Raw genomic sequence first — 16,917 nt, forward strand, 5'->3', positions numbered from 1 at the left:
TCATTCTAGGTCCGATTCTCCCGTGGGACAAGCAGTACTAAGACATCTTTTCACTACTGTTCCTTCTCACACCCCACCGCCAACTCCGGGTACTGCTCGCTAGTCTATGCACAGCATGCGATTCTAGGCAAATTCACAAGCATCAGAAGACCTACATTACTTACCGTAATAGCATTTCTGATGATTGCATCTGCTTAGAATCACATGCGCCTACCCTTCCTCCCTGCTCGAATGGAAGGAACATAGACATCTTACTACTTCTTCTCTCTCCATGTACTCACTCACGATAGCCATAAGGCTCCCTCATGGCAGAAAAAACACAATCGGAGGGACCTCGACCTGTGAGGGATTTTGGGTACATCACATCACATTTGGGATATTGTTACAGGCACGTCCATGTTAATGTCCCCTTTCGATCCTTGAAAGACCAGATGCAATACTCTGTGTGATTACCACTAGATGTCGGACTATATGCACAGAATGTGAATCTAAGCAGATACAATCGTCAGAAATGCTATTAGGGTAAGTAATGCATGTCATCTGCAGCCACCAACTTGTGCTGAGGCACATATAAAAGTTACCAAAACCCCCATTTGTAAAATACTACAGTGATTTTTAAAAAAAGTATCCCCGTTTCACTGCACTGCTGTGTGCAATGTCAAAAAGTACACAAATTAAAAAGGCAAACCTAGTTTCCCAGTAGTGATAGTCTGAAGGACTGATTAGTTTCCCCGTAACAATGAGCAAAAGGGAAGGAACGTGAAGATGAAGGCTTTATTTTCCTTCAAAATATCATTACATGTTTAAAAACAAAGCATAAAGAATGGGGGGGGCATAGGAACTATGGAGGGAAAGTTGCAAAAAAGTGAAATCTTTCCTAACACGTGCACACGCAATTTAGACTTTCAAATGCACACTCTTAGCCTCCCATGTGCACACCCAGCTTTTCACATGCACCATAGCTTTTCACACAAAAGCAAACCAACTATAGCCTTTCTCATGCATTCATGACACAGGTTCAGATGTGCACACTGTGCCTTTCACCTACACGCTAACCATAGCCTTTTACATGCACACCTGACAGCCTATCACATCCAAGGACATCACAGTCTAAGTGGAATATAGAGCTGAGCAAAGGTGGGCAGTGAAGAAAGGTGAATTAGAAGACAATTGCTTTAGGTGGAAGAGGTGAGGTGTGGTGTGAGAAAGGAATAGGTAAAATAAGGGCACTGAGAAGAGATATGGGCCACAGAGGAGAGAGGAAGTTATAAGGTTTGGAAGGATACAGGCGAGCGAAAAGTGAACAAAAAAGATGTAGAAAATTAAGAATGAAAGTGAGCAAAGAAGTAATGAAATTGAATAATGCAGGGTAGCAGAGGGAGAAAAGACAGATAAGAGATAAGCCAACTGATTTAGCATCCTGACAGCAGCCCCCTGCCAATATTTACAGCCATCTGACATACATGCTCCCACGCAAGTCACATGGTTATCTCCAGTCTCCATCGTTCAATGTGTGCATTAAAAGCCTACGTGGGTCAGTCTGTAGCCTGAGTTTACTTTTTGTACAGGCCGTGTGTGCTGTCCTGGAGCTTTGTGCACAGGAAAACAAATATGATCATTTTCTCTGAAATCATGTCGCAGTTTGGGAAATATGATTTATTAAATGAAGTGCAAAAAAATCATTATTGCATCTTGAATTGCGACCCAATACTGTTATTTCATGCCTGGGACATCAAAACTTAGCAAACATGTTTAACTCTCCTTTAGAACACTTGCCTAATCAGCCAATCACAATGGATGCAAAGATATCCTAACAAACGTTGGAACTGACGGGTGACCTCTAATGATTCCAACGTCAATGCAGAAAATGGGACGTCGCAAAAGGCAGCTCAAGATAACTCAGGAGCCACACACAGCTTGATGTGAACCACAAAATCAGGTCAACCTAGTTCTGTTAGGGCAATATTTAGGAGCACATTAAAACGGTCTCTTTCAAAGAATGAAAGTTAGACTATTATACTGCGAACATTGCACAGCAACACTTATATTAAGAGTGTCATAGTCTGATGTTCTATGTGGCCACATCTCTAATGAAGAGGAGTATGCGCAAGAACATTACACTGCACAATTACCACCCTGGCTGTCAAAGGCTATCCAATAGGCAATCTCCGACATCTCCCTTCTCATAAAGGTTAGAAAGAAAAGAAAAAACTCAGACCCCATCCAGAAGGTCTAATACTCTGAGAATGGAGAATACTACGCTGAGGAAAATAAAGACGTTCAAGAAGTCCTACAGCTTGACAATGTTAATATTGATTACATTTATCCTGATCAAGGCATGGAATTGCCTGATGAAGCAGAACAGTCCATGTCGGTGAACGGAGGATAGCACAGGGGCAACGCGCTGGTCTTGGAAGCAAGACCACACAGAGCAACAGAGGTTTGAATCCCAGATCCACGCTTAGAAACCGAACGCAGGTACGGTATTAGGCGTGTTATAAAAACCCAATTAAATAAATAAAATAAAATGTCACCATTCTCTGTAAACCAGTGCACATATATTACTCTGGTACAAAGCACAAAGGGCATCCGATAGTCTGCATAAAGAACCAAGCCTTATAGGAAGAACGACTTAATTGAATATAAGTTGAGGGACCTCAAATGCACATTGTAACCGGATACACTCACTAGTAGTCACTCCATCCAAGCTTTCACTGCTGAGGTGCCAATGGATGAAGAGAATAAACGACTGTATGCAGCAGAGGAGGACATCTTTCTCCCTAAGAAGTATAGTGTTATGAATGCAAATTCCACTGCACTAAAGGCAAAATACGATAGAGGACAATGGGATGATATGCAGCACCTCTTAAAAGAAATCCCCTAAAAGACTTCAGGATCAAGGTTATTGGACGGAATAAACGGAAACAAATGCTGAATGAGCTTTCACTGCGCATTCGGCTTGGAAAAATAAAATCAAAGCCCATAATGCCAAACATGGTGAGCGTGGGTTGTGGGGGTGTCCCCCACTTCTCCAGCATGGGGTCTGGCATGGATTCACATGCTCATGAATATTCCCCGTCGTCAGGCCGGGAATCCTCGGTATAGAAAAAAATCAGTATCAGTTTCGTTTCTGATCTGTCTTTCTTAGTAGTAACCAATCACTGGTCTCTGGGTCATACTGCCCCCAGCCAATGACTGCCCTCTCCCTGAGCCCCGCCCCCGGCAGCCATCCTCAGATTTTTACCGCACGTTCAAGTGTTGGGAGTCCTCATGCTGTAGCTCTCGAGCTTTTGCTGCGTTTACGCGCTTTTTTAGATTTTTCTCAGTTTTCGGTCAAATAGAGCCTCAAGCTCCACCGTTTCTACATCTGATCAACGGGGATCCGTTTCGGAATTTCTATGCCCCTCAAGGGTGAAGATTTCGTCGAGTTACGCTTTTCGAGGATTCCAGAAGTTCCGAGGCCTACCCCGGACATGGCCCAGGAGAAAGGAAGCTCGACGCCCGGGAAGCTGTTCAGGACCTGCCCTGGATGCCAGCTTCAGAACGTTTTCAAGGAGGACGAGCATTCGTTATGCCTCTGTCTCCATGAGGACAAGACGCACAAGGAGAAGGACTGCTCGTTTTGTTGGAACATGTCGGAGCGGACCATGAAGGATCGCCACCTCTGTCTCGCCAACTGGCTGGAAGGCAAGAGCCCGCCAGGCGAGAAGAAGAAAAAGAAGTCCGAGCGGTCTTCTAAGTCCTGTGAGGATGCTCCGGCGACGGGGGCCCAACAAAAGGATAAGCACCGCGAGTCCGCGGGCACCGGGAGCGCCGAACGGTCAGGCTCCTTGACTGCCAGGAAGGGCGCATCCTCCCCGGCGCCATCAACCACGAGCCAATGCTCTGGCTCGGGTAAGAGGAAGTCCGAGAACCCGGCGAAGCTTCTGGAGAGGCCCCGGTCGATCTCGAAGATTCCGGCAGAGGTGGAGCAAGGCTCGGACCCTCCCCCCAAGGTGAAGGCCCCAGGCATCCAGAAGGTGGCGATGGCCTTAATTCACCCTGCTAAGACCTCGATTGAGGATGTCGCCGCGGCCCTGGCTCAGCCTGTGGAGGCTACACCAGTGGAGGCGCCCTCAGGACCCAGAGTCTCCCTGCCACCGCGGAGGGAGTCGTCTTTCAGGCCCATTGAGAAGACCCCCACAAAGTCCTCGTTGGAAAAGGTGGGGGAGGGGCTGGTGGCCATCGTGGATACGGACACGACCTCTGAAGAAGAGCTCATCGAAGTCGTGGAAGAGGCCCAGCCCATCGGGAGGGATCCCGACGAGGGCGACGACGAGAGCGACGGGCCGCCGACAAGGCTCCTCAAGAGCCCTCGCGCCCGTCGTTTCCGGCGCCGCAGGACACTTCGGCGGCCATTTTGTCAGCGATTCAGTCCTTATGTTCGGAGATAAGGACAAGGTTGCCCCTCCCCCCGACGGAGGTACCTGAGCCAGACCCGACGGGGGAACCGGAGCCAGGACCTTCGGAGAGTCCACCGCATAAGATGAGGAGGACGCATCCTACGCCACCTCTCCCGCCTCTGCGGCCTTCTCTGCCTTCCCCCCGGTCTACTACCCACGGGGATGATACAGGCATGGACACGGCTACGACAGGTACAGATGACGACGGAGGCGAAGACGGGACGTGTCCCCCGTCGCCCCCTGCTCGGGCGTCCCCGCCCGACGAGATTGGATCCTTCCATGCCATGATTTCCAGGGCATCCGAACTCTTCCTGCTCTGCCCCGAAGAAAAGAAGGAAGGGTTCCTTTACCAACGGTGCGAAGCTAAAAGGAAGACGGTCCTCGCCGTACCGCTTCTTGATGACATCTGGGATGAGGGGCTCGCCCTCAAGAACCCTGCCACGGCGTCTGCAAAGAGGGACCGGTACGAGAAGAAGTACCGGGTCCCCGACGCTGCCCCCTTGTGCCTTAGGGCGCAACCTACCCCAGATTAGGTCGTTTCGGCGGCGGCCAAGAAGAAAGCGGGGGGGCATCGCCCTCGACTTCAACCTCCCCGCCGGACGGCGAGGGTAGGAAGCTGGATGCGATGGGACGACGGGTCATCTCGTCGGCAACGACGACCATCAAGGCAGCCAACGGCCCTGGTCATCGTAGCCCTCTACGACAGGGAGTTGTGGTTCAAGATCGCCCCTCTGTTGGACTTCCTTCCGGACGCCAAGAGGGCTGAGGCCCTGGAAATCTTACAGGAAGGTGAGATTGCTTCGGACCACGGCATTACGGTGGCTACGGACATCGCCAACACCGGTTTCCGTCAGTTGGGCAACGGCGTTTGCCTGAGACGACGACGCTGGCTCAAGGCGACGGATTTCCGCCAGGACGTGCAGACCAAGGTTTTGGACATGCCCTTCGATGGGAACAACCTGTTTGGCAAGGCGGTTGATGAGTCCCTTCAAGCGATCAAGACGGACACGGAGACGGCCCGTGCACTGGGTGTGCTCCAACAGCGACGGCCGTCCTTTCGGAGCTCCGGAGGCAGAGAGGGTGCCTCCAAGGGAGCCGGCAGTAGCTCCTCTACGTACCGTCAAGCGGCAAGATCTTCGTTGCAGGAGGCCTACAGGGGACGCGGCAAGTCAGGTGGATCCCGACGTCGTCGCCAAGGTGGTCAAGGAGGCAAGGCGGCCTCCAAGCAAGATTGAACCAACCGTCTGGTCGGGCCCCCGCTGAAGCACCCCTGTGGGTGGCCGGCTGACGAGGTTCATCGGCATGTGGGAGTCCATCTCCACCGACCGTTGGGTGCTGGATGCCCTGGCCCTGGGGCACACCCTCGAGTTCCAGAAGTGCCCCCGCATTCCTCCCGTGGCCAGGAAGGAAAATCACGTCCCTCAACTGCTGTTGGAAGTAAGGGCGATGCTCAGAAAAGGTGCCATCGAGCTCGTTCCAAAGAGGCTTCGGGGCTCTGGAGTTTACTGAAGGTACTTCCTCGTAAAGAAGAAGACAGGAGGATGGCGTCCCATCCTGGACCTGCGACGACTGAACAAGTACATCAAGGCACAGAAGTTCCAGATGGTCACTCTCCAGCACGTGCTGGGACAGCTGGAGGAGGGCGATTTCCTGTCGTCGTTGGACTTGGAGGATGCGTACTTCCACATCCCTATTCTAAAGAGACACCGAAAGTTCATCAGGTTCGTGGTCCAAGGTCGGCACTACCAGTTCAAGGCCCTCCCGTTCGGATTAAAATCGGCGCCCAGGGTGTTCACCAAGTGCCTAGCACCGGTGGCGGCGCGGCTGCGCCTACAGGGGATCCACGTCTACCCCTACCTGGACGACTGGCTCATAAGGGCAAGGACAAGGGAGCTCGCCCTAGAACATACTGCAAAGACCGTCCAGCTGCTCACGGACCTGGGATTCTCCATCAACTTTCCAAAATCCCACCTGGTCCCGTCGCAAGTCGCCCTGTTTTTGGGAGCACAGCTCGACACAGTGGCGCGACTGGCCTCACCGTCGGAGGAAAGGATCGGGACCATCCTGGGAAAGGTGCAACGTCTGCTGGCCATGGACGTGTCCAGAGTGAGGTCTATCAAGTCCCTCTTCGGAATTATGTCTTCCTGCATTTATCTGGTGCGCCACTGCAGACTTCGGATGCGGCCCTTGCAAGAATTCCTCGACGCCCACTGGATCCAGTCGACGGGCAGCTTCGAGGACAGGATCCCGCTCAACGAAGCGTTCCGTCAGGTGATACGATGGTGGGGTACCCGCTCTCATCTGACGGCGGGAACAGGTTTCCTAGCCCCGGCCCACCAGGTGACGGTGACGACGGATGCCTCCCTGGAAGGTTGAGGAGTGCACACCAGGGATCTCCACGCGAGAGGCCTTTGGCTCCCGGAGGAGAAGACACTCCACAACAACATCTTGGAGCTCTGTGCAGTGTTCCGGGCCCTCAGGTCTTTCCTCCCGTCCCTCAAGGGCAAGGTGGTGAGGATCTTCACCGACAACACCACCACGATGTTTTACATTCGGAAGCAGGGCGGAACCAGATCCCCTGCCCTATCCAAGGAAGCCCAGGATCTTTGGCATTGGCCCGTTGCCCAAGGGATGTTTCTGGTACCCTTTCATCTGGCAGGGATAAAAAATACCATCGCCGACTCACTCAGCAGAGAGCTGCGCTCGTGCCACGAGTGGGAACTGCGCCAGGATCAAGTGGATCGACTCTTCCGACGATGGGGCGAACCCCAGATCGATCTCTTCGCGACGGTGGCGAATTCCAAGTGCTGGAGGTTCGCCAGCAGGTTTCCCCAGCCGAAGAGCATGGGCGATGCTTTCTCGTTCCCCTGGGACGGCCTATTCCTTTGTGTTCCCGCCGTTGCTACTCCGGCTCTTCAACCAGCTCAAGAGGTCCCGGTGCAGGATGATCCTCGTCGCACCGGCGTGGCCAAGACAGATCTGGTTCCCGGACCTTCTGGACCTGTCAGCGTCCACACCAGTCAAGCTGCCGACGGACGCGGATCTTCTCTCCAGAGAAGGAGGCGCCATTCTTCATCACGAACCAGGGTCGCTTAACTTGCAGGCCTGGCTCCTGCAGCACTAGAGTTTGGAGGATACGACATCCCGGCCGACTGCAGAGAGGTTCTTGCAAAGGCCAGGGAATCCTCCACTCTCAAGTGCTACGGACATAAATGGAAGAGGTTCTCTGTCTGGTGCCGTGCACAGAAGATTAACCCTCTGCGGATTACGCCCCCTCAAGTATTGCCATACCTACTGTCCCTGGCCAAGGCTGGCCTATCTCACGCTTCCATCAAGGTGCATCTGGCTGCCGTCTCACGTTACACCAGAACTACAGGACGGGCGTCCTTGTGGTCTCATCGGCTGGTGAAGGAATTTATGAAAGGACTGTTCCCATCGTTCCGCCGGTGAAGGCCCCTGCCCCGGCGTGGGAGCTCAACGTGGTGCTGACTAGGCTCATGGGGGCCCCATTCGAGCCTATGCATTCAGTGCCGTTGAAGTTTCTGTCGTGGAAGACAGCATTCCTCGTGGCCATCACCTCTGCACGACGAGTGGGAGAGATCCAGGCCCTATCTTGCAAGCCTCCATACTTGACTTTTCACGACACGAGGGCGGTGCTGAGGACGCGTCCCTCCTTCATGCCCAAGGTGCCGTCGGACTTCCACTTCAACGAGCCCTTGGTGTTGCCAGTTTTCTTCCCGTCGCCTTCGTCGCCGGCTGAGAGGACTCTGCACTCGCTAGATGTAGCTAGAGCGCTGAAGTTCTACGTGGACCGCACGAAGAGTTTTCGGAAGACATCACAGCTGTTTGTGAACTTTGGACCTGTGAATCAAGGGAAGGCTCTCTCGAAGACTTCCATTTCCAGATGGCTCTCCGGCTGCATCATGCACTGTCACCGGTTGGCAAACCGACCGTTGCCAGGCTGTCCGAGAGCCCATTCGACCAGAGCGATCGCTGCTACTACGGCGTTCCTGTCTGGTGTGCCCCTGCTCGACATCTGCAAGGCTGCTACGTGGAGGTCGACGCACACCTTCACGAGATTCTACTGCGTCGACCGGGATTCCAGGGAAGAGTCCAGAGTCGGCCAGGCAGTGCTGCGCAACCTGTTCGCCTAAGGTGAGCCTGGTGAGGAGGTAAGAGTTGCTTAATGTTGAGTTGTTGTATTGCTTGATATTGAGCCTTTTGCCACCTCCCGTGGTTGTGCATGTGTATACTGCTATGTATTCTTATATTCACGAGCATGTGAATCCATGCCAGACCCCATGCTGGAGAAGGAACAAGTTACTTACCTGTAACTGTTGTTCTCCAGCATGGGTCTGGCATGGATTCGCATGCGAACCCTCCCGCCTACCCCTCTGTGGCTCTTCACTTGGTCATACTGCCACTTTACGTGCTTCCAAATATGAGGATGGCTGCCGGGGGCGGGGCTTAGGGAGAGGGCAGTCATTGGCTGGGGGCAGTATGACCCAGAGACCAGTGATTGGTTACTACTAAGAAAGACAGATCAGAAACGAAACCGATACTGATTCTTTTCTATACTGAGGATTCCCGGCCTGACGACGGGGAATATTCATGAGCATGTGACTCCATGCCAGACCCATGCTGGAGAACAACAGTTACAGGTAAGTAACTTGTTCGTTCCATGACATTGTATTGGAAGCGGGGGAAAGAAACAAAAAAAGAAACACAGAAAAGAGGCCCTGTGACGCCAGTTCCGACCCACATCAGTGGAGGGAACTGACGCTGCAGGGAAAGGGGAGAGTCAGCGACACACTTCTGTGTGTGCTGCCAAAAGGTAAGTGGGAGAGCAGGGCAGGGGGATGCGGAATGCCAGGAAAGTGATCTATGTGATCACTGCGCAGCGCAATTTTGAAATAAGATATTTTCAGATTCGCAATTTCGCACAGGGTAGTAATCGCGTAGATCTTGGAAAAGCGCAGGTCATTGTTCATGAGGGCCAACTTGTGGCAAAGGCCACTATTAAAGAAAATAAAGTCTAGATGCTGTGGCAATCGCAGGATATCAGACTGCCAATGTCGCTGTCCTAAAGAGAGCCTTGTGCTATAGAGTCACTGGATTCAAGCCTGAAACACAGGCTCATCTAATAGACAAACTTGTTGATGAGGGAACACCTTTTTGGTAAAGGCGTCAATGGTGCATTGCAAAAGGTGAAGACTGAACACAGCACATTGGCGCCATTAACTAGACCTACTTTTGCGCACTATGCCTCATACCAAGGATCCCAACAGCTTTTTATGGGTGAGGTAGAAGAGGACAATAGTTTGTCTCAAGGCCTATAATAGCAAAACCTGTTCAGACCAAAAAAAGAGGCCAAGCCTGTCGTGGAAGTGCTATTGCCAAAGGGAGAGCAGCACAAAAGCCTACAAGGTGATCTCTTATCCCTCCCCTTTACGAAGCAGAATACGCTTTTTTGCCAACATGTGGGAAGGCCCAAACTCAGACAAGTGTTAGACACAGTTCACGCAGGAGTACGGTGTGAAGTTCCCGTCTAACCATTAAATACTATCATGAAAGAGCTGCACAAAAACTAAACATACATTTTGAATGGAGTGTGTCCTCCCACGTATTCCTCATCTTTGATTATACGTATCTTGCCAGCTTTGCTGCTCGAGAAAAAATATTCTCGACAGAGGGCGCTGTGCACAGTGTTGTGGCGTCGATGTCCGTCGTGGGCCGCCGTGGTGTGTCAGTCACCAGTAGTATAAATAGCTTGTGCCGTGCCCGTTGGCTTCAGTTCTATTTTTTCTGATAGCTTTGCTTCGAGATAACAGCACGCTTAGATTTTTCCTCAAGAACAAATGTCGTCTTCTTCGACCCATTCTACCCCTAAGTAGGGTTTAAAATGTGGAGCAAAAATGTCGATAAGGGACCCTCACTGTGTCTGCCTTTGCTGTTTGGGTTCTGGCCATCGGACTGACAACTGCGGCTCCTGTCAGTCTATGACTGAAAAAGCTCTTTGGGAACACAAAGGTAAATTGGCGGTGGGGCGGGAAGCTTCGAAGGGCTCTTCGAAGAAATATAAAAAGTCTGGTGAGTTCAAGGACTCTACTCGGCATAAGCACTCGAAGAGGTCTCGGAGTCTGGCGAGACAATCTTTGTCTTCTTCTTCCAAGAAGATGAATAAGAGATATCATAGGTCTCCCTCTTCGTCATCGGACACCTCCACTGAGGTTATATGATACCCGACTAAGTCGGATTCACACGGCAAGTAGAATGCTTTTAGGGTGGATATGTTGTGAATCTTTGCGAATGTGGCCACAACCCCCTCAAAAGAGCCTCGCAAGAGCTAGACCCCAGTTGCTCCTTTGGACGCAGGAAGGTCAAAAACTACTTCGGCTAAATAGAGTAGTAAATTGGAAACTCGACCTTCTCAACCTGACACTAAAGTGTCGAAAGTTTCGGCCTGAGAGTCTAGTCCGTCTCCAATACCGGCAAAGAAGCATAAGATGTCGAAACACTCGACAATTTCAAAGGAGACATTTACCCCTGTCTTCGATGATTCCTTCGGGTCCCTCGAGACATTCCTGTTCAGGGGGAAATTTACAGACCTGTACCGAAGTCAGACTTCTTTAAGTGAATGTCCTCTATTTTTGAGGAGGAAAGTGCCTCAGAGAAGGATATTTCTCCTTTGGGAGTTGCCTGAAGAATTAATTGACCCCGAGTCAAGAATGAAAGATCTCTGCGACTCCCTCCACTCTGCCAGTGGTCTAGATACATCACCAGAGTTGGCGTTTGCTAAACCCGACCCTTCAGACAATGCAGATTCAGAGTACAGGGATCCTATGAACAGGGTCACTGACTACATGGGTTGGAGTAGGGCCTCACCAACCTTCAAGCAGGATGACATCACGGACATCCTGGATGAGGGTCCCCAAAAGGCTTAGTTCTTACTTTTCAGAAGGCCCTTCAAAGGAAGGTGGTAGCTGACTGGGAGACTCCTGAATCTGGCTCAGCTGTCAATAGGAGCTTTGCCAGGAAGTATAGACCACCAAGCAGTGACCCTGATTATCTCCGCAAACCCTACGCCTGAGAGTTTGGTGGTCCTGGCTTGGACTTCCACCAGACAGTCAGCCTATCCCTCTATTCCCCCGGATAGAGATAAGAAAGCGGACGCTTGGGATCACAAGGTGTTTACCTCAGTCAGTATGGCCCTAAAGTATACTAATGTTACTTGTACCCTAGCCAGGTTTACCCATACCCTGTGGGACTGTTAAGTTGGCGGCTGAACATATTCCAGAATGCGAAGAAAGGGAAGGCTTTCTGAATTTAGTTAAGGATGGCATGGAGGCAATGGGAGTGCGTCTCCAATCAGGACTGGATACTGCTGACAGCATTAGCAGATCCATGGCGCAAGCACTGTACTGCGCAGATTTGCCTGGTTGAGAAAGTCGGGGTTTGCACCGGATGTGCAGGCCAGACTACTCAACATGTCTATCGACGACTTGAGGTTGTTCGGCAGCAAGGCGGATGAAAGCTTGAAGAAGCTGCAGACCTCCAAGGCAGCGGCTAAGTCTCTTAGCGCCTCCATTCGGCAACCTTTTTCGGGCTTATCTTCCTGGAGATGTCGTTCTTTTCGTTACTATTCATCATTTGGTAGAGAAAGAGGACAGGCCGTAGAGAAAGGACAAAGAAAATTCCCTCGCGGTGGACGAGGAAGGGGTGCTAAATCAGCCCCAGCAGCGGCATCTTTACCCTCAGCTGCTGCTGCAGCCGCCTCTAAGCTACTCTGTGGCCTTGACACGCAAGACCCCGGTGGGAGGCAGAATCTCTCAGCATCTGAACGAATGGCGGGGCATTACTTCAAATGCTTGGGCACTGTAAACAGTAGCTCAAGGTTACTGCCTTCCTTTTCCAAAAAAGGCCTCGGGAACTAGCTCTGTCAAAATTCCAGATCTGCTCCTTGTGCAGGAAATATTAACCCTGCTAGAGAAAGCTGCAATAGAACAGGTACCTGTAGCGGATAGGAAAAAGGGTTGGTATTCCCCTTATTTTCTGATTCCCAAGAAGGATGGAGGATTGAGACCCATTGTGGATTTAAGAAACCTCAACAAGTTCCTCAGGAAGGACAAGTTCAAGATGGTAACCCTTTCTCGGATCCTTCAAGCTCTCCAACTCCAAGACTGGTTGGTATCATTGGACCTTCAGGATGCTTACTTTCATGTGGCAATCCATTTAAAGCAGAGGTATCCAAGGTTCGTGATTGGCGGTTCTCACTATCAGTTTCGAGTTCTGCCATTCGGGCTTACCTCCGCCCCAAGGCGAGTCTCAGGATGGGGGGGGGGGTTCACATCTACCCCTACATGGGCGATTGGTTGATCAGGGCTTGTTCACCTGAACAAGCCCAGGAACATCTCTGAAACGCCTGCCACTCCCTACACAGACTGAGCTTCTCTCTCAAATACGCTGAATGGCAACCGTTCTAGTGAGGTAGCCCACTGGAGGCTGGTCACTCCATCAGGTGGTACAGGGATACCTCTGAAGGTTCAGGCTGGCTGGATCCTTGAGAGCATGTCAAGACTGGTTGGTTCCACCAGTCCAAGGGTTGAAGCACTGCACAGGGACTTCACAGATCAGGTAGTCCAACCGGACTTCACTGGGCCGGACGCAGGAAAGGGATCCGGGCCTCTTCGGGAGTCTTCTTCAGTCAGCTGTTTTTGTACATAGGATTCTTGGCACCATTGCTGATCTGAAGAATTGACAGCAGGACTATTCGTCTTATCCAAAATCCAGCCTGGAAGCAAGTCCAACCCCACCAGTGGTAAGGATCTGCACCATTCAAACAGCCAGTATTTGTCCAATCAGGGACAACTATTGGTTATACTCATGCCCCACACCTAGACTCACTGGCACCATGGATGTGGAGTGGTACCAGACAGTCCCACCCACTTCCTGGGTCGTGCACACACAAAGCAATCACTAGCCCGCGACGGCAGCTTACTTGGGAAAGTGCATAACCTTATATGGGATTTCCTGACCTGACAACTCAGAAAGAAAGCTAAACAACAATATGGCTGAAGAAAAGCTGAAATCTTGTGGTGTGGTCATTTGAGGGCACTAGCCACATTTAGTAGCCATATGCGTTAATCGTGAATGTGCACACCAGAAATGACACAGAAATTGTACAAATATAATTGCTGCCACCAGCTTATCTTAAGGCACATCTAAAATTAACCAAAAATCGCTAGTGTAAAAGACTCGGGTGATAAAAAAAGTGTCCCCATTGCACTACATTGTAAGATGCTCTGTGCAATGTTAAAAAGTTGCAAAAGTGTAAAAGGAAAAGATAGTTCCCCAGTACTGATAGTTTGAAGGACTGATAGGTTTCCCTATAACAAAATGAACAAAAGGCCTCAGCAGTGAAGCTGAAGCCTTCAATTCCCTGTAAAAAGTAAGGACAGGTTGAAAAACAAAAGCAAAAGGTATGGGGTTACATGGAACTATGAAGGGAAAGTTGCTAAGAGAAATAGTTACCAACATCCGCCCAATGTTGGTATTGTGAGTACTGTGAAGTGATGTGCCTACAGTCCAGTTACAGCCATGACGCCAAGTGGCAAGATAAGTGCTGCTTTATTCGCGGATCCTTGGTACATGGATGGCACACCATAACAAGTCAATAAGTAGCTAGAAACATTGGTCCCCGCACCTTCAATACCGCTCTCCACCTCCCATCTCTAACGGTCACCAATGGAACGTCAGAATCGGAACGCACACACAGGCAACAACCCACACCAACCCTCCACGAAAGACATCAGACCAGCCTAAGTTACAACACACTGTTTTGTAATCTATTCAAACAGCAGGGGGACACATTTTAAGTTGCAAGCTACTAACTAACCAACCGTAAAAAGTCACTTGCCACGTCAATTCTGTACATTGTAATTGTAATACATACACAAACCACACTATTTCCTTCTCGCAAGGAGTCAGTTAGCTAGTGCAATTTTTGCACCCGGCAAACAGCATGTAAATCTATAAAAGATAAAATGCTGGAGAAGTAGTACATTACATACCTGTAACTCCTGTTCTTCAGCATTGGTATCTTACATAGATTCACATGCAACCCTCCCGCTTAACCCACTTGTCTCTTCTTGGCTCATATTGCCACGTGCATGTGCGCTTGCCAAAATCAGAAGGTGGGTTCTGGGAGTGGGTAGACTTATCAATTGGCTGTCGGGCAATATGACCTAAAATGACTCTGATAGAGCACTAAAGTGAACGCATTAGAGCACTAAAGTGACCGCAGTTTTAAAATGTAAATGGAAACTGCGTTAATGTTTCAGAGATTTCACAGCCTGACTACAGGGAATATTGAAATAGCATGTTAATCTATGAAAGATACCAATGCTGGAAAACCGGAGTTTACAAGTAACATATTCGTCACGTAGCCACATGGCTTCCTCCAATATACATTTTCTGAGTTCTTATTCGAGAACAAGTCATCTTTTTGTCCGTTCTCGTTCTTAGCACCCTCCTTGATTGATTTTAGCTTTTTCCAGATGTGTTACTTTCCAAGAGAGTGAAATAATGTAGTTACGTTACAGTGCCTCGCTTTCTTTTCTCTCTATTACCAACACCCATCCATTGTTCAACTTTCCTAATGGGAGGTCTGCTATGCTGCAGGGTGTTTAAGGGCTGCACGTAAGAGACGGAAGAGGGGCCGACCTGCACAGAAGTTACACAGAAATGGTTTACTGTCCTCAAATTCCCTTTAGTGCGCGCCAGAGATGATGTATTGCCCATTTGCACATGAGACTAAGCGCAACTAACAGTTGTAGTCAACTTCTTAATATTAACAAATCATGAAATTGTATCTTCAAAAAAAATCAAGCTAGCTTTTAGTAAATTGGGGGGGACTAGCATACACAACTGTGTTCACATTCCGTTGTTTTAAACCCCTTTTCTTTTCAGAAGTTAAATGTGGTATTTGTTTTATTTCTAGATTAAAATGTCCTTATTGTCCAATGGAACAAAGTCCTGGAGATGCCAAACAGATATTCTTCTGATAAAATATTGCAAATCAAAGAGCTGAACATTTGTGATGCTTTCAATGAAGCAGACGTTTCCTGGACACTTGCCGCCGTCATTCTATTTACTCGCGCCCACCGAGAAGACTCCGCAGAACGGACTCGCTACTGAATTATATCACTGGACGCCTTTTTTCTGGTTCTGCTCTTTATTCCGGACCCTTTCCTTCGCAAGGGAAATGCACACAGGCACCAGCAGTTTTCATTTCTTGCAGGGTTTTATATGAATCTATTACAAGTTTGTACTTTTTAGCGTGAACATCACTGTCCTCTGTAATATGTATTCAGCGGTCATCCTGTGTACTTCTTGATAAGTGTCACCAGAAGCAATTGTTGAGAGATGTAGATTTCCCGTATTGTGTACATACATGATAAATATAAACGTCCGTACACTACTGCAGAACACATAAAGGAAAGAGACTAGTGGCCATGAGCGTAATGCTGTATTCGTGGTGGAGGATGAATGCTGTGATGGGTCCGGTTTGCTTTCGACTTTAACGTAGAACTTGATTGCTACTGTAAATAAGACAATCCCAGGGAGTTTATTGGTATATTCTATTTCTAATTTAAAGAACAATGCAGAGCGAATGGCTGTTGGGATGGAGTGCAATGAGAGATTGATTTTGCTTTAATTATCGAAAAAATATTTGTGTAATCGAATATTCAATAAAAGAAAATGTAAACCTGTGTGTTCTTTGAGATGTGTGCCTCTGATTTAAAAAAAAAAAAAAAAAAAAAAAAAAAAACGTAAACCTTGTGCCATGAATTTTGACGTGGGGGATTCAGGGGGTAGGGTACTTTCTTAAACGACCTTTACCACGAAATTGTGCTGCTCAGTAGAATAGAGTGTACGTTTCAATAACATCAAACCTCAAGCAGAACTTGTTTATCAGAGACAACGTTGTTGAAGACAGCCCTATGAATATAATCACTTGTTGTCTGGGCCCCCCATACTTCGCAAGTCCTTTCTGGCTGTCGCATCTCTCATGTAGGGATTTATGAAAAAATGTATTTTTGAGTTAGTTCTGGTTGATCTTTTAACCCGTTCGGATTTACCCATCAGTTATGGTGCAGGGGTTGAATCGAAGATGAGCAGAAGCTAAAGGCATCCCGTATCATCCACTAAGCAGGAACCAACATCAAGGATCTAGTACAGTGTGCCAAATAGCGGTGGTCGGTCAAAATATCGAAAAAAAAATCTCGAATGACAAAAGGTCGAAAAAAAAATCTCGCAAAATAAAGTTGAATTTCTCTTTTTTTAATTATTTATTTTGGGGTCCGGGATTAAAAAAAAAGGTAAAAAAAAAAAGGGGGGTTTGGGCGGGGAAACCCCCCATTTCGAATAAAAAACGTCATTAAAAAAATGCAACTTTTTTTTTTTCAGCCTTTTT

At 49.1% G+C, this 16,917-nt stretch overlaps 1 protein-coding gene across 2 annotated transcripts in view; it reads left to right on the forward strand.

Annotated features, from left to right (window-relative positions):
- Positions 1-16,213, forward strand: part of RMND5A (required for meiotic nuclear division 5 homolog A) — a 683,833-nt gene extending 667,620 nt beyond the window's left edge. For both annotated transcript variants that reach the window (XM_069632185.1, XM_069632186.1), the window contains one exon: positions 15,442-16,213. In XM_069632185.1, the coding sequence (XP_069488286.1) occupies positions 15,442-15,505 (64 nt within the window). In that variant the 3' untranslated portion in view covers positions 15,506-16,213. The remainder of the gene's footprint in view (positions 1-15,441) is intronic.
- Positions 16,214-16,917: the final 704 nt, after the last annotated feature.

This window comes from Ambystoma mexicanum, chromosome 6q (assembly GCF_040938575.1).
Source record: "Ambystoma mexicanum isolate Mex_15411 chromosome 6q, UKY_AmexF1_1, whole genome shotgun sequence".
Lineage (NCBI taxonomy): Eukaryota > Metazoa > Chordata > Amphibia > Caudata > Ambystomatidae > Ambystoma > Ambystoma mexicanum.